This window comes from Oncorhynchus kisutch, linkage group LG22, assembly GCF_002021735.2.
Source record: "Oncorhynchus kisutch isolate 150728-3 linkage group LG22, Okis_V2, whole genome shotgun sequence".
NCBI lineage: Eukaryota > Metazoa > Chordata > Actinopteri > Salmoniformes > Salmonidae > Oncorhynchus > Oncorhynchus kisutch.
In genome coordinates this window covers 21,726,366-21,748,879 of record NC_034195.2, presented here as the reverse complement: position 1 = coordinate 21,748,879, position 22,514 = coordinate 21,726,366, and the positions used below count along the sequence as shown (strand labels likewise).

The 22,514-nt window shown below is 44.7% G+C and overlaps 1 protein-coding gene across 1 annotated transcript; it reads right to left on the bottom strand.

The window, feature by feature from the left end:
* Nucleotides 1-5,749: 5,749 nt before the first annotated feature.
* meak7 (MTOR associated protein, eak-7 homolog) lies at nucleotides 5,750-11,329 on the bottom strand. The gene is made up of 8 exons (XM_020456451.2): nucleotides 11,224-11,329; nucleotides 10,803-10,965; nucleotides 10,248-10,481; nucleotides 10,003-10,147; nucleotides 9,446-9,844; nucleotides 9,142-9,260; nucleotides 8,789-8,968; nucleotides 5,750-7,490 (listed from the first exon to the last, which is right to left on the bottom strand). The coding sequence occupies exons 2-8, from the start codon at nucleotides 10,959-10,961 to the stop codon at nucleotides 7,368-7,370; spliced, it is 1,359 nt and encodes a 452-aa protein (XP_020312040.1). The 5' UTR covers nucleotides 10,962-10,965; nucleotides 11,224-11,329; the 3' UTR covers nucleotides 5,750-7,367.
* Between the last annotated feature and the right edge of the window lie 11,185 nt (nucleotides 11,330-22,514).

Genomic DNA, 22,514 nt, shown 5'->3' with positions numbered 1-22,514 from the left:
GATCGAACAACTCTGGAGAGACCGGAAAATAGCTGTGCAGAGAGCTCCACATCTAACCTGACAGAGCTTGAGAAAATCTGTAGAGAATGGGAGAAACTCCCCAAATACAGGTGTGCCAAGCTTGTAGCATCATACCCAAGAAGACCCAAAGCTGTAATCGCTGCCAAAGGTGCTTCAACAAAGTACCGAGTACAGGGTCTGAATACTTTATGTAAATGTGATATTTTTTTATTAGCAAAATATTCTACAAACCTGTTTTCGCTTTTGTCATTATGGTAGAGCTGTGCAATGCACTTGGATGAATTGGAAATTAATATTCTAATGGACATTTTGGAAATGCACATACTAATAGATTAGAAATTAGATCGACATTCGGATGTGCAACCGGTGTTTTGTCTCGTCTGCCAATTCTATTAGGAATATTAACACAAGACCCCCGCCAGAGACTATTACAGGTGCACAAAAGACATCACCATTACGCTCCAGTTGAACCTAAAAGCAGATTTCCCCCTTGTCACTCTGTCACTTCGCTTTCTTCTTGCACACCTACAAAAAAATGGAACGTTTTAAGACTTACACAATAAAGGAAACAATCAGTGCTATAGCTGTAAAGTAGCCTCTTCTATAAATTAGGCTACAGATTAAATCAGTTATGATGAACTTCACAGGGTGGTGAAAGTGCACGGTGATGAGCTTGATGCTTCTTTCCAGTAAATATTGAGGATCTTATTTTGGTGACAGGATCATCAATGCTTGGCTGTCATTTGACAGAATATCAAAATGTATTTTTTCCCCCATATTAATCTCATCATGTTGGCCATACATGGGCACGTGCCAATACCGGAGTGGGCACACTCGCTGTATAACGCAACATCTTTTGTGGGAAAACCATCAGTAGAGTTGGAAATGTGATGGAAAGCCATTTACCATGTATTTTTTATTTGGTACATGGGAATTTACCCACAAAAAAAGTGTTTTTGTGTGTGCTACATCATCACGCACAGCCTTTTATCTGCAACAAGTCAATTTGATAGAAACATCTCTGGTGGGAAAATGTGCATATTGTTTTTGTGCATATTTTAGAATATTCACATAAAAATCTGTCAAATTGGAAGAAAACCTAGCTAGTGTTAGCAGTGGTCTCCTTGTCAAAACTAAGACTGTTGCTCAAACAAAGACGGTTCCATCGACCTATTGGAGGAAGGCTCCACACCACTGTCTCACTTTAGTATTTTACCTATTTATTGTCAGATTATCTCATTTTGCTCTTTTGTAGTGTTAGCAAGTATTTGTGTTTTCTATCCCAGTTTGTTCCTCTCTCTGTAGGTTTTACAGAAACTCCCCTCCCCTTGGCTGCAACGCTTCTAATTTGGTGTACCCTGCATGCACCACCCATGTGGAATTCCTGGTTTCTGGCAGTTTGGAACTGCCAATCTACGGTCAATAATGCAGAGTTCATCTCAGCCTATGCTGCCCTTCAGTCTCTAGACTTTTTGGCCCTGATGGAGACATGGATCACCCCAGAGAACACTGCTACTCCAGCTGCTCTCTCTTTATCTCGTCTCTTATATTCCCGAGAGCCTCTGATTGTCGCAGTGGTGGCACAGGGCAGCTAATTTTTCCTAAATGGAGATTTTCTCTTTTCTCCCTCACTCACCTGATCATCTCCTCATTTGAATTTCAAGCTGTCACTGTCACTTGTCCACTCAAGCTTAACATTGTTGTCCTCTATCAAATCAAATCAAATCAATTTATATAGCCCTTCGTACATCAGCTGATATCTCAAAGTGCTGTACAGAAACCCAGCCTAAAACCCCAAACAGCAAGCAATGCAGGTGTAGAAGCACGGTGGCTAGGAAAAACTCCCTAGAAAGGCCAATACCTAGGAAGAAACCTAGAGAGGAACCAGGCTAGAAGTGGCCAGTCCTCTTCTGGCTGTGCCGGGTGGAGATTATAACAGAACATGGCCAAGATGTTCAAATGTTCATAAATGACCAGCATGGTCGAATAATAATAAGGCAGAACAGTTGAAAATGGAGCAGCAGCACAGTCAGGTGGAAGTTGAAACTGGAGCAGCAGCATGGCCAGGTGGACCGGGGACAGCAAGGAGTCATCATGTCAGGTAGTCCTGGGGCATGGTCCTAGGGCTCAGGTCCTCCGAGAGAGAGAAAGAAAGAGAGAAGGAGAGAATTAGAGAACGCACACTTAGATTCACACAGGACACCGAATAGGACAGGAGAAGTACTCCAGATATAACAAACTGACCCCAGCCCCCCGACACATAAACTACTGCAGCATAAATACTGGAGGCTGAGACAGGAGGGGTCAGGAGACACTGTGGCCCCATCCGAGGACACCCCCGGACAGGGCCAAACAGGAAGGATATAACCCCACCCACTTTGCCAAAGCACAGCCCCCACACCACTAGAGGGATATCTTCAACCACCAACTTACCATCCTGAGACAAGGCTGAGTATAGCCCACAAAGATCTCCGCCACGGCACAACCCAAGGGGGGGGCGCCAACCCAGACAGGATGACCACAACAGTGAATCAACCCACTCAGGTGACGCACCCCCTCCAGGGACGGCATGAGAGAGCCCCAGCAAGCCAGTGACTCAGCCCCTGTAATAGGGTTAGAGGCAGAGAATCCCAGTGGAAAGAGGGGAACCGGCCAAGCAGAGACAGCAAGGGCGGTTCTTTGCTCCAGAGCCTTTCCGTTCACCTTCCCACTCCTGGGCCAGACTACACTCAATCATATGACCCACTGAAGAGATGAGTCTTCAGTAAAGACTTAAAGGTTGAGACCGAGTTTGCGTCTCTGACATGGGTAGGCAGACCGTTCCATAAAAATGGAGCTCTATAGGAGAAAGCCCTGCCTCCAGCTGTTTGCTTAGAAATTCTAGGGACAATTAGGAGGCCTGCGTCTTGTGACCGTAGCGTACGTGTAGGTATGTACGGCAGGACCAAATCAGAGAGATAGGTAGGAGCAAGCCCATGTAATGCTTTGTAGGTTAGCAGTAAAACCTTGAAATCAGCCCTTGCTTTGACAGGAAGCCAGTGTAGAGAGGCTAGCACTGGAGTAATATGATCAAATTTTTTGGTTCTAGTCAGGATTCTAGCAGCCGTATTTAGCACTAACTGAAGTTTATTTAGTGCTATATCTATCACCCACCAGGTTCCCTTAGAGAGTTATTCAATGAGTTTGACATCTTAATAAGCTAATTTCTTGACGATGGCTCACCGCTCTTCGTACCGGGAGACTTCAACTTCCTGACGTCTGCCTTCTATTAATTTATTTTCAACTCTTTCTTTCCCCTCCTAGCCACTTCTGACCTCACCCTTTCCCAGTCCCCTCCCACTCACAAGGCAGGCAATACGCTTGACCTCATCTTTACAAGAGGCTGTTCGCCTACTAATCTCATGGCCTACTAATCCCCACTCTAAGTCTCTGATCACTACTTTGTTTCCTTTTCTGTCTCCCTCTCCTCCAAGCCTAGCCACTCAGACCCTAACCAGATGGTCATGCACAGTCGCAATCTTCGCTCTCTCTCCTACTACTTTCTCCTCTTCTATCCTATCATCTCTCCCTTCTACTAAATCCTTCTTCATCCAGTCTCCTGATTCTGCCTCTTTGACATTCCTATATTCCCTATCTGCATTATATGACTTGCACTGTCCCCTTTCCTCCCGGTTGCCTTGGCCCTCCCCTCTTGCTCCGTAGCTGAGTGACTCATTCTGAGCTTAAATAATAGGGCTGCGGTCAGCTGAGTAAAAATGGAGGAAAACTAAACTTCCGGAGGACTTATCATCTTTTCACTCCCTCCTCTCTACCTTCTCTTCGTCTGTATCTGTTGCTAAACCTACTTTATCATTCTAAATTTCAAGCGTCTAACCCTAGGAAACTATTTTCCACATTCTCCTCCCTCCTTAATCCTCCACCTCCTCGCTCACCGCGGACGACATTGTCAACTACTTTGAAAAGAAGGTTGATGACATCCGCTGCTCATTTACTCAGCCTATTGAGTCCACTGGTCCCACTCACACATAACTACCCTACACCTTGACCTATTTCTCCCTTCTCTCTCCAGATGAAATCCTGTGACTAGAAACCCTCCTCAAGAAACCAAAATTCAACCCCTCTGACGTAAAAAAAAAATATATATATATATATATATATATATATGTATTTTCTTTCCAAAACACTAGTGCCATCTCTGACCAACTCTCTTGCTATCTCTCTCAGAACGATGTACTTGGCCCTAACCAGTCAGGCTTCAAGATGGGTCACTCTGCACTGCCAAAGCTGACTCTATCTCCTCTGTTCTCATCCTCCTTGATCTATCCACTGCCTTCAATACTATGAACTATCAAATCCTCCTCTCTGCCCTCTCAGGGCTGGGCGTCTCAGGCTCTGCACACTCTAGGATTGCATCCTACCTGGCAGGCCACTTCTACCAGCCGACATGGAGAAGATCTTTGGCTGCACCACGTACTCTCACTACTGGTGTCCCCCAGGGCTCGGTTGTAGGCCCTCTCCTGTTCTCTCTATACACAAAGTCACTCGGTTTCATCATATCCTCACATGGTCTCTCCTATCATTGCTATGCGGACGACACTCAACTACTTTTCTCCTTCCCCCCTTGACATGCATCTCTACGTGCCTGGCAGATATCTCAGCTTGGATGTTGGCCAACCACCTCAAGCTCAACCTCGACATGACAGAGCTGCTCTTCCTCCTTGGGAAGGCCTGCCCGCTCCAAGACCTCTCCATCACGGTTGACAACTCCACGGTGTCCCCCTTCCAGTGCAAAGAACCTTGGCGTGACCCTGGACAACACCCTGTCGTTCTTTACAACATCAAAGCAGTGACTCGCTCCTGCAGGTTCATGCTTTACAACATCCATAGAGTAGCACCATACATCACACAGGAAACGCCGCAGGTCCTAATCCAGGCACTTGTCATCGCCCGTCTGGTCTACTGTAACTGTTGGCTGGGCTTCCTGCTTGTGCCATCAATCCCCTGCAATGTATCCAGAACGCTGGCATTCAACCGTCCCAAATTCTCCCATGTCAACCCGCTCCTCCGCACACTCCACTGGCTTCCAGTAGAAGCTCGCATCCACTACAAGACCATGATACTTGTCTACGGAGCAGCAAGAGGAACTGCCCCTCCCTACCTTCCAAGCTCTGCTCAAACCCTATACCTCAATCCAAGTACTCCGTTTTGACACCTCTGGCCAGCTGGCACCGCATTGGTGGAAGATGGAACCAGCTTCCCCATGGAGCTAGGACAACAGTCCGGGCCCATCTTCCGAAACCGTTATTTAATCCCCCGTTATTTAATATTTAATCTTCCGTTTATTTAATCCTTTCATAATTTCAATCTATTTACCAATGAACCGTAAATATTATTATTACCATTACATACAAACCATTACATACTGAAGTCAATATCTAATATTAAACAAATGCTCAGTGACTACAATAAGCCTTCTTTTTTATAAATTGTGGAAATGTCTGATCTATTATTTATTTTAATTTATGAAGCCACCCTCGTGTTCTATTCCATTCACTGCGTCTACATGGAAATGAAACTGCTGATTTGCGTATGTAGCGTCACTTTCCCTCATCATTTGCATATAAATATGAAGAGGCGAGATCAGCCAACCAGAGTACTAAACCTAGCGAGGCAGTACAGTGAATGAGAGAACCGCCAGAGTAGGTTATGTAGGCTTCATTACTGTAAGTTGCCTCCTGGAAGTTTACATTTATTGGTGCTGTAAAGAAGTAGATTAGCCATTATGTCTATCTAGTGTTATACTTAAATAAAAAATAAAAGGTTTTACATACCATTCATGTTATAGGTGAAAAACAATGTTTACATATAGGATCCTTACTAAACACTTTGGAATAAAAAGACATCAAAGCAAAACAATGACTTATGACAATACAAATTATTAATCAATTACAATATTTCTTTAAATACTTGTTCACATGAGCTCAGACAGACTCGTCCTAATATTTATATATTTCTTAATTCCATTATTTTACTTTTAGATGTGTGTATATTGTTGTGAATTGTTAGATACTAGTGCACTGCTGGAGCTAGGAACACAAGCATTTCGCTACACCCGCAATAACAAGTGCTAAAAATGTTTATGTGGCCAATAAAATTTGATTTGAGAAGATAAAGGTTGATGTGATTGGGCAACACCTGGTGTCCTGTTCAGTTAATGTAGCCAATAGTACCTGTAGTTCACACAGATAAAAAAAATTTCTTAACCACACACACACACACACACACACACACACACACAAAGATAAACAAAACAAATATTTATGGGGTTAGTTGCCCAATTCCAATTTAGGAAATGACTCCTTCCTTACACACGCCTTTTTTTACACACTTCTCAGTAGTTGGTATTCAGACTGTAACGAACGAGCTTTGCCGGTGTGGTTAACCGCTGACAACCCTCCCACTTGTTGGCCAACAGATTTTCGTGTGGAGTTTTCATTCAATAGGGTTCAGTACGTTTATCTTAAGCCATCTCTTTAAATACGGTGTACCTCTTAAGTTAGAATTTTGTCCACAGACTCACTAAAATGGATCAAGAGAACAAACGGGTTCAGAATATTAGGGATCATGAAAGAAAGCGCTCTAAATATATACATATTTGTCTCCGTTTCAACACCAATTAAAAATACTCTGATCTTGTAGGTTATTTAGGCTTAGGAAAGTATTTATGAATCATAAAAGAACAGGTTAGGAGAGCCTTTACTCACGAAAGAAAAGTGGTTTGATTCATTCTGAAAATTGCCACATTCAAGTCTTCAACCCATTGTAATGTTGGAAGATTAGTGTACTGCACATAGATTTACAATAGGGAGAAAAGTGTACAATGGTGTTCTATACCCTAATCTATTGCCTGCACTAACCATGGAACTGTGTGATGACACAACCAAGTATTGCGCCATGTGTCAGGTTCATACTGTTATGGCTAGAGTAGATGCTTTCTCCACTTGGAAGCGGTAGGTTCGCTAGACCTTGTTCATGGTTCCTTGGGCGTAAAGGTGGTGAAATTATTTGGGAATTAAGTCAAGGTCAAAATACAGCGTACCTGTAGACACACTTATTCGATCTCCAACCCAAAATAATAGTGGGTGAATAGCATGCTATTCTCATGCTTAAATTCAAGGTCAGAATAAGTATAGAGAAAAAGGGAATTACGTTCCATTCACACTCGCTTAACTCGGGTCAGAATCGGCCCCTAGGTAATTAGTGCACACTTTTCTACAAAATGTCTTCTTGACATGTCTTGTCTGAGAAGAAACTGTGACAAATCTATATCATGTCTACATGTCTCATTATCCATTGTTCTCCTCTGGCTCTCGGAGGCCCTGGCTGTGTAGGGTCTTCCCTGCCATCTCCATCATGGCCTGAACCTCAGGGTCTGCATCCAGGATACTTCTCTTGCCTCCTGTCGCTCCCTGCAACAAAACACCCCAACATCACTGATGTCCTCACGACAAGTCATGAATACAATAAATCAATGAATATTCACTGAGTGTACAAATCATTAGGAACACCTGCTCTTTCCATGACAGACAGACAGACCAGGTGAATCCAGGTGAAAGCTAAGATCCCTTATTAATGTCACTTGTTAAATCCACTTCAATCAGTGTAGATGAAGGTGAGGAGGATTTTAAAGCCTTAAGGCATGGATTGTGTACGTGTGCCATTCAGAGGGTGAATGTGCAAGACAAAAGATTGAATTGCCTTGGAACAGGGTATGGTAGTAGGCAGTGGTGTAAAGTTGAAAAAATACTTTAAAGTTTTTTGGGGTATCTCTACTTTACTATTCATATTTTTGCCAACTTTTACTTCACTACATTCCTAAAGAAAATAATATACTTTTTACTCCATACATTTTCCCTTAAACCCAAAAGTACTTGTTACATTTTGACAGGAAAATTGTCAAATTCACACACTTATCAAGAGAACATCCCTGGCCATCCCTACTGCCTCTGATCTGGCGGACTTACTAAATACAAATGCTTCATTTGTAAATGGTGTCTGAGTGTTGGAGTGTGCCCCTGGCTACATGTGAATTTAAAAAACAAGAAAACCGTGCAGTCTGATATGCTTAATATGAGGAATTTTAAATGGTTTATACTTGTACTTTTACTTTTGATACTTAAGTACATTTAAAACCAAATACTTGTAGACTTTTACCCAAGTAGTGTTTTACTGCGTGACTTTCACTTTTACTTGAGTCATTTTCTACTAAGGTATCTTTACTTTTACTCAAGTATGACAATTTAGTACTTTTTCCGTCATTGGTAGTAGGTGCCAGGCGCACCGGTTTGTGTCAAGAACTGCAATGCTGTTGGGTTTTTCACACGCAACAGTTTCGTGTGTGTATCAAGAATCGTCCACCACCCAAAGGAAATCCAGCCAACTTGACACAACTGGGGGAAGCATTGGAGTCAACATGGGCCAGCATCCCTGTGGAACGCTTTTGACACCTTGTAGAATCCATGCCCAGATGAATTGAAAAAGGGTGGGGGTGCAACTCAATATTAGGAAGGTGTTCCTAATGTTTGGTGTATGTGGTAGGTTACTTCCTATAATTAATTGAATGTGCCTCCATCTCCACCTGCAGGTCAAAATAAGGAACACACTGATACAGGCACAGCATTAAAAGAGAAAGAATTCATAAAATATTAGATGAAATAAATGGGATCAAAGGAGTAAGAAGGCAGTGGTTGTCCAGGTTGATACTGACCTCTTCCTCCTCAGGGGGCTTCCCAACCCCCCACACCTCCAGAGAGTCCAGGGTGAAGTCCTCCTCAGCAGAGAGCTGAGGGCTGCCATAGGTAGTGCAGCGAGGCCGTGCCCGGCTATGCCCACGGCCAAAATCACTATCCAGCCACAGGCCAAAGTACCCATGCTGACCACCCATGCCCTGATCATAAGCAAATTACAGAAATTACATTGCTTGGGTTAAGATAAAATACTATTGAGGCATGTGGTAGTTAATATGATGTAGTTACTTGTGTGGTACTTCACATATAATTTTAGTAACAGATTGTAAAATAAAATGTTCAGGTGAGATTGTGTAGTAGTGGGGTGTCTCACCAAGCCGTTGGGCATGGTCTGCTGGCCCTGGTTGAGGTACATGTAGTGCTGGTTGTATCCTGTGCAGGTGTACACCCGTAGACAGGGGAATACTGAGAACAGGAAGCACCTGGAGTCTCCTACACTCAAGACAATCCAGTCACAAACACACACATCCAGAGATGAGCACTGATTATAGAGATGGACAACATACTGTATATGTCAGCATACATTACAAAAAAGGGCTTAAATATCTCTGCAGCAATCTCAGTAGGCCGTGAGCCTGTTTCTCCCGATTGCTACTTCCATCCACCACCACTCTCACCTTGGAACTGAGGCTTTACTTCCCAGCCATGGGAGGCGAAGCCACCAAAGATGTGTCCTTTAGTGTCTTTGATCAGGAGCACGGTGGGCCCGCGGCCTTTACAGCTGCCTACTATTTTGGTGAAGCTCTCCCCGTGCAGCTGAGTGGAGAAAAGCAGCTTCCAGGGGATGTTGTACCCATCAGGTAAATGGGGTGTGAGGAACATCAGCACGGGCAGGTCCAGCAGGCAGCGCAGCTTCTCCCAAGGAGTTTCCCAGCAGGGGGGCAGTAGGGTGGGAGGGGGACGGGAGGTTAAGCCCACGTTTAGGCCTTCACCTATCAGAAGGTCCATGTACATGGCCACATTGGAAACTCTGAACAGCCAGTCCTCCAAACATGGGACGTCACAGGTACGCTGATCTGAGAGGAGGGAAGGACAGAATGTCAGGTTTTGTTGTTGATACAATAATATGTCTGAATTATTAAAAATATGAAATCTGGGTGAGCAAGATGTATCTCCTTTCCTATTCACTCTATTCTGAAAACCTCATCAGTAAATTATCCTTCCATCCCTTTACCTGAGGGTTTTAGTTCAGAGCTCATCTGTTCAGCCAATAGTTTAACACCAATGGAACCGTCAGCCATACACTCTGGCTTCCAGCCCTGCAAACGACTCTTCTGGATGATGATCTGCACCACAGCAGAAACCAGGTCCTGCAAGAACTGAAATCAGAGCCAAATTAATTTGAGTTCAAAGCTAAAAATGCATGTTCTGCTAAGAACACAGGAGCACTTGCAGAAGACCTTCTGAGGGTCTACTAACCTCTATTATTTGGTCACATGTGGCAACACCTGTCCCTGTCCCCTGAGCCATTGCCATGAAAAGGGGCGCTCGCTCCTCTGCAGTGCCTCGCAGGACATCGGCCAAGAAGACCACCAGCTGCTCCCGACTCACCCCAGCCCCAGGGGGAGGAGGGGCCACTCCGGGGTCCATGCTACACATCCCAGCATAGACCCTCTTTATCATAGAGTCTGAGGCAATGTTTCCCATACAGGGCTACAGGACAGAAGATATGTTAATATCTCCCATACTGGTACTGTTAAATATCTGCAAAATAATAACCACAGTTATTACATACGTGTTATTACGCCTCCTACACATTGTTATTACAGTTATTACTTATCTTAACCTTCTTGCAATGCGAGAACTTACATATTTCTGTATTATTTGTATTATTATTTGTATTATTTATTATATTTGTATTATTATTTCTTATTACAAGATTTTAAACAAGATTTTGATTCTGGAGGTTAACTGATTAGATATCCTCGATTTGATAAATAAAATGTAATATCATCCTAGTAACTCCACCCTCACCTTCAACATGCCCAGCGTTAAAACCTTCCCTGCTTTTCCACTGCCACCTCCTGGACTCGTGCCGTGAAGCCGATCGAACACTCCCTCCACAACGGGCCGCTCCTCTGGGCGAAAACGGGCCAGCCGTTTCTGCACCACAACACTGTCGGTGTTCCCCATGGCCCTGTGTGCACATTGGACAACACTATCAGTGATAGGTCGGTAGCCATCGACAATAACACGAGCACGACTTGAAACTGTCTGAAGGCTTGAAGCATCCAAGGCTTCTGATCTGATGTAAAGTTAGCTATCGTGACTGCTAGCTAGGTGTCGGTGACATAATTTACCTAACATTAGCTAGCTCGAGATTATGATTATAGCTATTTACTTATCTATTAACAAACAACGTGGCAATTAAATTAATATTAAACATCTAGCTAACCTTGTTGAAAGAGGATAATTATCTCATTCCAGGGGCACTGTGTAAACACAATACACTTCCTGGTATAAATAAGGGGCGAAGATGAACACCAATCGAAATACCCGAAAATCAACAGACTCCAATTATATTGGCTGGTAGTTCAAAATAATTATATGATTGGTCCAACGTCATATGGGTTTCCACCAATCTGGAATTAGGGGAATGGGTGTTGGGCCGAAACTGAAAAACGTGAAGTTGTTCGATCCCCGTCGAGGGAGGAGCTGTTTTTTGTATATGATAGTAAAGCATACTTATGATGACTATAAAATGTGTTGGCACCTTCCATTCTTGCACATATTCTCATAAAAGGTATATTTTAACACTGTCTACTCAAGCAAATTTGCCGAACTGATAAACTTGGAACCAATTAGAACTTCCGTACAAACCCCTTGTGATGAAGCCAGCCAATGGCCTGCTTCTATCTAGGATGTAAACACAGGCAATTTACACTGTTGGATTAATTATTTTTCCACAAGGAAAACTACAGTCATTCATGTCTCATCTCCTTTATTCAGATAGTGTATGAGACCAAGGCTGATACTATGGGTCCATAGTAATCATTACCTTTATGCAGTATATACTATAAACATAGTACATTACACTGATGGCTTAGTTAATTCCAAAATGAAAAGGTACAGCCATTCACGTCTCCTCACCTTCAGATAGTGTATGAGACGAAGGATGATGCTGTAGGTTTTATTCTATACAGTATTGCCCAGTGTGTACTAGACACAGTAATATTACAGTTGGCTTCATTTTCCAGTATTGGGCTGAGTTTATGTTAGCCCAACCATAATTAGATTACATTGGTGTTTTTTTTCACACAGTTGCTGGGTTGCGATAGTTTTTGTTACACAATTTTACAGTACAGACAGTTATAGTTTCCCATGGAAACTATATTGCACTGAGGGTTTCAGTGTGTAGCTGTGTTTACTATAATTCTGTTGCACTACTTTACAGTACAGACAGTACCTATCCCTTAATTGGACACTGACAGCTCTATTACACTACTGTTTTTTTTCACACAGAGTGTAGCTGGGTTTACCTTCGTTTTTATGTTGCACTACTTACAGTAGGCTACATACAGAAACTATGCTAGTTTCCAGTGACTATCCTAGTTTCCCTTGGAAAGACCAGCAGTGTATTTTAGCTAGTCTGTTGTACTTACAGTTAAGATGGTAACTATCCTGGTTTCCCCTGGAAACTCACATTACAGCTCTATTACACTGCTGTTTTTCACACAATGTGTAGCGGGGTTGGTGCTCGATAGTTTCTGTTATGCTACTTTATAGTACATACAGTAACTATCCTAGTTTGTTTCCCTTGGAAACTCACAACTCAGCTCTATTACACTGAGGGTTTCAGTATATTGCTGGGTTAACTATAGTTATGTTACATTACTTTACAGTACAGGCAGTAACTATCCTAGTTTCCCTTAGAAACTCACATAACAGCTAGAATACACTGCCGGTCTTACGCAGTGTGTAGCTGCGATGCTGGCCACCGCTATAGTTCTACTGAATACAGTGAAGGAAGGCTACGAACTTCAGTTCCGATGCTGGCCACCGCTATAGTTCTGGCACCTCAAATGTCCCAGGGTCTTCTAGTGTTGACGCCCTGGTTGACTGAATGTTTCCCAATGAGTTCAAATGAAGGGGTGTCAACCTACATCTTAGCCCCTTATTCACGACTGCGTGGCCACGCACGCCTCCAACTCAATCATCAAGTTTGCGGACGACACAACAGTGGTAGGCTTGATTACCAACAACAACGAGACGGCCTACAGGGAGGAGGTGAGGGCCCTCGGAGTGTGGTGTCAGGAAAATAACCTCACACTCAACGTCAACAAAACTAAGGAGATGATTGTGGACTTCAGGAAACAGCAGAGGGAACACCCCCCCATCCACATCGATGGAACAGTAGTGGAGAGGGTAGCAAGTTTTAAGTTCCTCGGCATACACATCACAGACAAACTGAATTGGTCCACTCACACAGACAGCATCGTGAAGAAGGCGCAGCAGCGCCTCTTCAATCTCAGGAGGCTGAAGAAATTCGGCTTGTCACCAAAAGCACTCACAAACTTCTACAGATGCACAATTGAGAGCATCCTGGCGGGCTGTATCACCGCCTGGTATGGCAACTGCACCGCCCTCAACCGTAAGGCTCTCCAGAGGGTAGTGAGGTCTGCACAACGCATCACCGGGGGCAAACTACCTGCCCTCCAGGACACCTACACCACCCGATGCTACAGGAAGGCCATAAAGATCATCAAGGACATCAACCACCCGAGCCACTGCCTGTTCACCCCGCTGTCATCCAGAAGGCGAGGTCAGTACAGGTGCATCAAAGCTGGGACCGAGAGACTGAAAAACAGCTTCTATCTCAAGGCCATCAGACTGTTAAACAGCCACCACTAACATTGAGTGGCTACTGCCAACACACTGTCAATGCCACTGACTCTACTCCAGCCACTTTAATCATGGGAATTGATGGGAAATGATGTAAATATATCACTAGCCACTTTAAACAATGCTACCTTATATAATGTTACTTACCCTACATTATTCATCTCATATGCATACGTAGATACTGTACTCTATATCATCGACTGCATCCTTATGTAATACATGTATCACTAGCCACTTTAACTATGCCACTTGGTTTACATACTCATCTCATATGTATATACTGTACTCAATATCATCTACTGTATCTTGCCTATGCTGCTCTGTACCATCACTCATTCATATATCCTTATGTACATATTCTTTATCCCCTTACACTGTGTATAAGACAGTAGTTTTTTTTGGAATTGTTAGTTAGATTACTTGTTCGTTATTACTGCATTGTCGGAACTAGAAGCACAAGCATTTCGCTACACTCGCATTAACATCTGCTAACCATGTGTATGTGACAAATAAATTTGATTTGATTTTGATTTGATTTGGCCAAGGATTCTGTCTGACAGACACGTTAACCTGTCATTACAGTTGTCCATATACGCCCCTCTTGCTGTTGTGGGTGAACTAAGGGCTTCCCCCAGTGTGTTGTGCCCGGCTAGGGCAATGGACACTTCACAAACGCAGGCAATACAAAATCTTTATCAGTTTCTGTTTACTATGGTAAGAGAGTTCTGGGCTAGGGCCAATTCGACCGGACTCTCACATTGCATGGTGGACACCTATACTGCAGCATTTCGGCAGGCCCACCGGCCTTTGCCTTTTGCTGTGGTGGTACATTCTACTGGAGGAGTAACTGCCTTATATGGACGATTGGATAGTCTGCCCCATTCAGGAACCAGGCCACAACGGACACAAAGGACGTCTTGAATCACATTAGAGTTCTGGGCCTCACCCTAAACAAGGAGAAAAGTCACCTGACCCCTCTTGGAAGGTGATCTACCTCGGGATATCCATATACTCGACTCTCATGAGGGCACGTCTCCCTCAGGTGAGAGTAACAAAATCCTATCCTACCTCAGCCATTTACGGCTCGGACGAGCAATGTTGGTGTTAGAGTCCCAACAGTTAACATTACTCGGCCTGCTGACAGTGTCTTCACTGTTGGTTCCGCTGGGCGTTCTCCATCAGGCCACTCCAGCGATGGTTCAACTCCCACGGCCGGCACCCAAAACAATACAGACATCCTCAACTGTTGGTGATGAGTGCATGTTTGAGGACCCTATCAAAGTGGCTATCCCACTCCTTCTAGTTAAAGGGGGTGAGCCTGATCAGAGTCCACCGCAGAGAGCTGGTGTTCAGTAAAGCCTCTCTGACGGGTTGAGGGCCGTGTTCAGAGACATGGCGGCTAGCGGCCGCTGGAGCCCCCATGGAGTGGTCAACACATCAATGTGCTGGAGCTCAGGCTGGTTAGTCTAGCTCTTCAACAGTTCCAGCCCTACCTGGTAGGACAGCATTTCCTGATTCAATGGCTCGGGAGCTTTTGCCATGGGCCCAGACCCGCTTGGCATCGCTGCGAGCAGCACATATCCTTGGTGTCCTGAACAATGCAGCGGTCATACTCTCGAAAGAGGACCCGCCGTTAGGGCAAATCAAGTCTGACTTTTTAAAGTGGAAATTAAACTTTAGAAGCCTTTTTAATCACTACACTGCAAGCTTGCATTTCCTGCTGTGCAGAAAAATTCTCAGCAGCAAAAGATTGATCAAATTATGATTCTATCTGTATAGCATACCTTGCAATACAATCTTCTATAAAAATAGCTGGGCAAAATGTATACAATGTGCTCTGCAATAAGACGACCAGAACTTAATTTCTTAACCAGATGACTTCTCAAATGTCAGCAGCTGCCTAATACCATTGTGGGCATGCATAATGTTGGATGTATTGGGATATAAATCAAATCCAACTTTATTTGCCACATGCGCCGAATACAACAAGTGTAGACTTTACTGTGAAATGCTTACTTACAAGCCATTAACAAACAGTTCAAGAAGAAGAAGAAAATGTTTTCCAAGTAGGCAAAAATAAAAAAGTCATAATAAAAAGTCACACAATAAGAATAACAATAACGAGGCTATATACAGGGGGCATCGGTACCGAGTCAGTGTGCAGGGGTACAAGCTAGTTGAGGTAATCTGTACATGTAGGTGGGAGCGAAGTGACTATGCGTAGGTAACAAACAAACAGCGAGTAGCAGCAGTGTACAAAAGGGAGGGGGGGGGTCAACTTAAATTGTCCGGTGGCGATTTTTATGAATTGTTCAGCAGTCTAATGGCTTGGGGGTAGAAGCTGTTGAGGAGCCTTTTGTAGTCCTAGACTTGGCTCTCCGGTACCGCTTGCCGTGCGGAAGCAGAGAAAACAGTCTAGGGTGACTGGGGTCTCTGACAATTTTATGGTCCGACACCACCTATTATTTAGGTCCTGGATGACAGGAAGCTTGGCCCCGTGATGTACTGGGCCGTTCGCACTACCCTCTGTAGCGCCTTATGGTCAGATGCCGAGCAGTTGCCATACCAGGTGGTGATGCAACCATGCTCTCGATGGTGCAGCTGTAGAACCTTTTTGAGGATCTGGGGACCCATGCCAAATCTTTTCAGACTCCTGAGGGAGAAAAGGTTTTGTCGTGCCCTCTTCACGACTGTCTTGGTATGTTTGGACCATGATAGTTCGTTGGTGATGTGGACACTAAGGAACTTGAAATTCTCGACCCGCTCCACTACAGCCCCCTCTATGTTAACCACACTGCCAGTTCTCTGACCTCTTCCCTATAGGCCGTCTCATCGTTGTCGGTGATCAGGCCTACCACTGTTGTGTCGTCAGCAAACTTAATGATGGTGTTCGAGTCGTGAACAGGGAATACAGGAGGGGACTAAGTACACACCCCTGAGGGGCCCCAGTGTTAAGGATCAGCGTGGCAGATATGTTGTTGCCTACTCTTACCACCTGGGGGCGGCCCTTCAAGAAGTCCAGGATCCAGTTGCAGAGGGAGGTGTTTAGTCCCAGGGTCCTTAGTTTAGTGATAAGCTTTGTGGGCACTGTGGTGTTGAAGGCTGAGCTGTAGTCAATGAACAGCATTCTCACACAGGTGTTCCTTTTGTCCAGGTGAGAAAGGGCAGTGTGAAGTGCGATTGAGATTGTGTCATCTGTGGATCTGTTGGGGCGTTATGCAAATTGGAGTGGGTCTAGGGTGTCCGGGAGGATGCTGTTGATGTGAGCCATGACAGTTGGTCGACACTTGACAGTTGGTCCATGCATGCTTTGAGTACACATCCTGGTAATCCGTCTGGCCCAGCAACTTTGTGAATGTTGACCTGTTTAAAGGTTTTGTTCACATCGGCTACCAAGAGCGTTATCACACAGTCATCCAGGACAGCTGGTGCTCTAGTGCATGCTTCAGTGTTGCTTGCTTTGAATCGAGCATTAAAGGCATTTAGCTCGTCTTGTAGGTTCACGTCACTGGGCAGCTCGCGTCTGGGTTTCCCTTTGTAGTCCGTAAAAGTTTTCAAGCCCTGCCACATCCGACGGGCGTCAGAGCCGGCGTAGTAGGATTCAATCTTAATCCTGTATTGATGCTTTGCTTGTTTGATGGTTCGTCTGAGGGCATAGCGGGATTTCTTATAAGCGTCCCGATTAGTCTCCCGCTCCTTGAAAGCGGCAGCTTTTGATCCTAAGTTGAATTTAGTCTTCCAGATGCTCTAACAAGCATGTGTATATGTAGTTGGTGATCTTCAATTCTAAAATGCACTAGACTGTAGGCTGTGTAAGACAAAACCCACAAAGAAGGCACATTCATATGTGGTCTCAATGTCTAATAGTGACAGCAGGGCTACTTTAAACAGCAGTAGGAGGGTTCTCCTCACTGGTGAGTGACTCAGCTGAGCCAATGCTTGGTTAATAGCACATGGTTGATCATTGGGAGCATGCCACAGGAGAGGAGAGCTAAAAAGATAATGAGAGACAAAAGTGAGAACAATTAATCAAAGAAATCATCACATTAAATGATTGTAGTTTATAAGCTAGAAATTAACATCCTGACAGATCTTCTTTTTTTTTACAACAGCTAGGATACTAGAAGGATATAGGCAGGGTGCTCTGCATCCTACTCCAACTTAGCTACAGATTGTACACCAGATAATGTGATATAACCAAATATGTTTGATATCCATTACTGGATGTTACAGGTTTGCCTATACCAAAATGCAGCAATACATTCTTTAACTAACCTGGTATTGGCATTTAAAAATATATATATATATTTCACCTTTATTTAACCAGGTAAGCAAGTTGAGAACAAGTTCTCATTTACAATTGCGACCTGGCCAAGATAAAGCAAAGCAGTTCGACACATACAACAACACAGAGTTACACATGGAGTAAAACAAACATACGGTCAATAATACAGTAGAAAAATAAGGCTATATACGATGTGAGCAAATGAGGTGAGATAAGGGAGGTAAAGACAAAAAAAAGGCCATGGTGCCGAAGTAAATACAATATAGCAAGTAAAACACTGGAATGGTAGATTTGCAGTGGAAGAATGTGCAAAGTAGAAATATAAATAATTGGGTGCAAAGGAGCAAAATAAATAAATAAATACAGTAGGGGAAGAGGTAGTTGTTTGGGCTAAATTATAGATGGGCTATGTACAGGTGCAGTATGTACAGGTGCATTATATATATGTGAGCTGCTCTGACAGCTGGTGCTTAAAGCTAGTGAGGGAGATAAGTGTTTCCAGTTTCAGAGATTTTTGTAGTTCATTTCAGTCATTGGCAGCAGAGAACTGTAAGGAGAGGCGGCCAAAGGAAGAATTGGTTTTGGGGGTGACCAGAGAGATATACCTGCTGGAGCACGTGCTACAGGTGGGTGCTGCTATGGTGACCAGCGAGCTGAGATAAAGGGGGGACTTTACCTAGCATGGTCTTGTAGATGACCTGGAGCCAGTGGGTTTGGCGAAGAGTATGAAGCGAGGGCCAGCCAACGAGAGCTTACAGGTCACAGTGGTGGGTAGTATATGGGGCTTTGGTGACAAAACGGATGGCACCGTGATATACTGCATCCAATTTATTGAGTAGGGTATTGAAGGCTATTTTGTAAATGACATCGCCGAAGTCGAGGATTGGTAGGATGGTCAGTTTTACGAGGGTATGTTTGGCAGCATGAGTGAAGGATGCTTTGTTGCGAAATAGGAAGCCAATTCTAGATTTAACTTTGGATTGGAGATGTTTGATGTGGGTCTGGAAGGAGAGTTTACAGTCTAACCAGACACCTAGGTATTTGTAGTTGTCTACGAAAGAGCGGATGAACAGGCTAGTAATAGGGGTTGCAACAATTTCGGCAGATAATTTTAGAAAGAAAGGGTCCAGATTGTCTAGCCCGGTTGATTTGTAGTGGTCCAGATTTTGCAGCTCTTTCAGAACATCCGCTGACTGGATTTGGGAGAAGGAGAAATGGGGAAGGCTTGGGCGAGTTGCTGTGGGAGGGTACAGTGCTGTAGGGGTAGAAAGGTGGAAAGCATGGCCAGCCGTAGAAAACTGCTTATTGAAATTCTCAATTATAGTGGATTTATCGGTGGTGACAGAGTTTCCTATCCTCAGTGCAGTGGACAGCTGGGAGGAGGTGTTCTTATTCTCCATGGACTTTACAGTGCCCCAGATCTGTTTTGAGTTTGTGTTGCAGGAAGCACATTTCTGCTTGAAAAAGCTAGCCTTGGCTTTTCTAACTGCCTGTGTATATTGGTTTCTAACTTCCCTGAAAAGTTACATATCACAGGGGCTGTTTAATGCTAATGCAGTACGCCATAGGATGTTTTTGTGTTGGTTAAGGGCAGTCAGGTCTGGAGAGAACCAAGGGCTATATCTGTTCCTGGTTCTACATTTTTTGAATGGGGCATGCTTATTTAAGAGGGTGAGGAAGGCATTTAAAAAAAATAACCAGGCATCCTCTACTGACGGGATGAGGTCAATATCCTTCCAGAATACCCGGGCCAGGTCGATTCGAAAGGCCTGCTCGCTGAAGTGTTTCAGGGAGCGTTTGACAGTGATGAGTGGAGGTCGCTTGACCGCTGACCCATTACAGATGTAGGCATTGCTGAGATCTTGGTTGAAGGTGTATTTAGAGGGCAAGTTGGTTAGGATGATATCTATGAGGGTGCCCGTGTTTACGGCTTTGGAGTGGTACCTGGTAGGTCCATTGATAATTTGTGTGAGATTGAGGGCATCAAGCTTAGATTGTAGGATGGCTGGGGTGTTAAGCATGTTCCATCTTAGGTCGCCTAGCAGCAGGAGCTCTGAAGATAGATGGGGGGCAATCAGTTCACATATGGTGTCCAAAGCACAGCTGGGTGCAGAGGGTGGTCTATAGCAGGCGGAAACGGTGAGAGACTAGTTTTTAGGGAGGTGGATTTTTAAAAGTAGAAGTTCAAATGGTTTGGGTACAGATCTGGATAGTAGAACAGAACTCTGCAGGCTATCTTTGCAGTAGATTGCAACACCGCCCCCTTTGGCCGTTCTATCTTGTCTGAAAGTGTTGTAGTTAGGGATGGAGATTTCAGAATTATTAAGCCAGGATTCAGACACGGCTAGAACATCCGGGTTGGCAGAGTGTGCAGTGAATAAAACAAACTTAGGGAGGAGGATTCTAATGTTAACATGCATGAAACCAAGGCTATTACGGTTACAGAAGTCATCAAAAGAGAGCGCCTGGGGAATAGGAGTGGAGCTAGGCACTGCAGGGCCTGGATTCACCTCTACATCACCAGAGGAACAGAGGAGGAGTAGGATAAGGGTACGGCTAAAAGCTATGAGATTTGGTCGTCTAGGATGTCCGGAACAGAGAGTAAAAGGTTTCTGGGGGTGATAAAATAGCTTCAAGGTATAATGTACAGACAACGGTATGGTAGGATGTGAATACAGTGGAGGTAAACTGTCTGGCAATACTGTCTTCGTTCTCAATTCTGGAAAACAGTTATCTTATAAATGTATGTTTCCAGTTGCAGGTAGTTCTGCAAACAGATAAAACTCATGAAGATTGTAAATCCTTTTGTACCGCACAAGGAGGTTCCTCGCCATCTTAGCTGCGGCATGTCTAGAATTTCCCAGCATCTTTGCCAGAACTAGTCGTTTCTATGTGATGCAGCCGCGGCCACCTGTAAAAGTAGATGACAGCGCGTTCACACTTCCTAATATTGAGTTGCACCCTCTTTTGCTCTCAGAACAGCCTCAATTTGTTGGGGGGTCATGGACTCTAATGTGTTGAAAGCATTCCACAGGTATGCTGGCTTATGTTGACTCCAATGCTTCCCACAGTTGTGTCAAGTTGGATGGATGTCCTTTGGGTGGTGGACGATTCTTGATACACACGGGAATTTTCCCTGTCCCTCCCCATCCAGTCAGACAAGCGTCTGTAAACACTGGAATTTAGGAGGACACTCTGCCGAGCGAGAAGGGAACTACCAACAACCAACGATGGTGCCTCACTGGGTCCAGTCATAGTTGGACAAACCATCGCTGTGTTCTGCGCATGTGCAGAAGTCCCAGCGGAACCACGGAGTGGGCAGACGACATGTGACCCAAGAGTGTCATGACGGAATGCGCCGTCACCGTGTGATTCAGATAAAACCTTCGTAGGGCTAGCAACAAGGCAGACCGCCGAGGATCCGAAATTCAAGCCTTCATAGTCACAGTGTCTAGCTGTAATCCCAGCAAGACAATCCGATGACTGGGCCAAAGTGTGGTCTTTTCCCAATTCACAGCGAACCTCAGACGTGTGAGATTAATCACTGTCTGTGTTGTGTGTGGATCGCCCGCTCTGCTGAAGGGGCGAAGACCAGTAGGTTGTCTAGGTAGGCTAGTAGCCTTATCCCCTGACTACGCAACGGTTCCAATCCCGCCTTTGGAAAAGGTGCGAGGTGCCAGGGCGTACCCGAATGGTATCCTCGCATACTCATATGCTACCCCTTGGAAGGCGAAACGCAGAAACTTCAGGTGACACGGACATACCGGCACATGAAAGTATGCGTCCTTTAGGTGTATGATTATAAAAAAGTATTTGTTGTGAATACATTCCAGCAGACGTTTTGTCCCTCGACACTGAAGTGGTGGGACAGCCCAGGGTGGGCCACCCTCGAAAGGGGGAGGAAATATTGGCGTGTTCTGTGAGAAACGGGGGTGCCGAGACTTTGGTTATACATGTAACCTTGTGGTTCCAGCCCTCCGTGAATGCAGTAAGGGTCTGAGCTGCACTGACTGAGGCACCTGCCTGAGTCGGTGCGCTGTCCCCCAACTGCGATTGCGTCATCGGCCCAACATGGGTCTGTGTACGCATGCTGTTCTTTAAACCCTTAACCACATTACGCCTGAGAGTGTGTAGTACAGGGTTTTTATGAGGTATAGCATGGCGGCTCATCAAGAGCATCCGCTTTGCTGCCCTCAATGTCATTTCCACTCACAACGTCCTCATGTATGTGCTCAGCTACACACCCATGGTGGGCTGTGCTACACACAGAGTGGTGTGAGGAAGAGAGAGAGAGAAAATGAACCTGAACAGTCTTAAGTGTGTTATGGAAAGATGTTCTCTTGTGACGAAGTCAGATGAAACACATTCTTTATTAACAATTGACACATTGGCTCCTCCATCCTTTTTGCAGGGGTGGGTGAAGAACAGTGGGCGCTGTCACATGAAGTGCTGCGCTCTCTCCCGTCCTCTCCCTCATCCCGTCATAGTCGTTGTCTCTTCTGGCAGCCCCTAGGCCGGCAGGGCGACGAAATTAAGACCTCTGTCACCGGTGGAGCAGC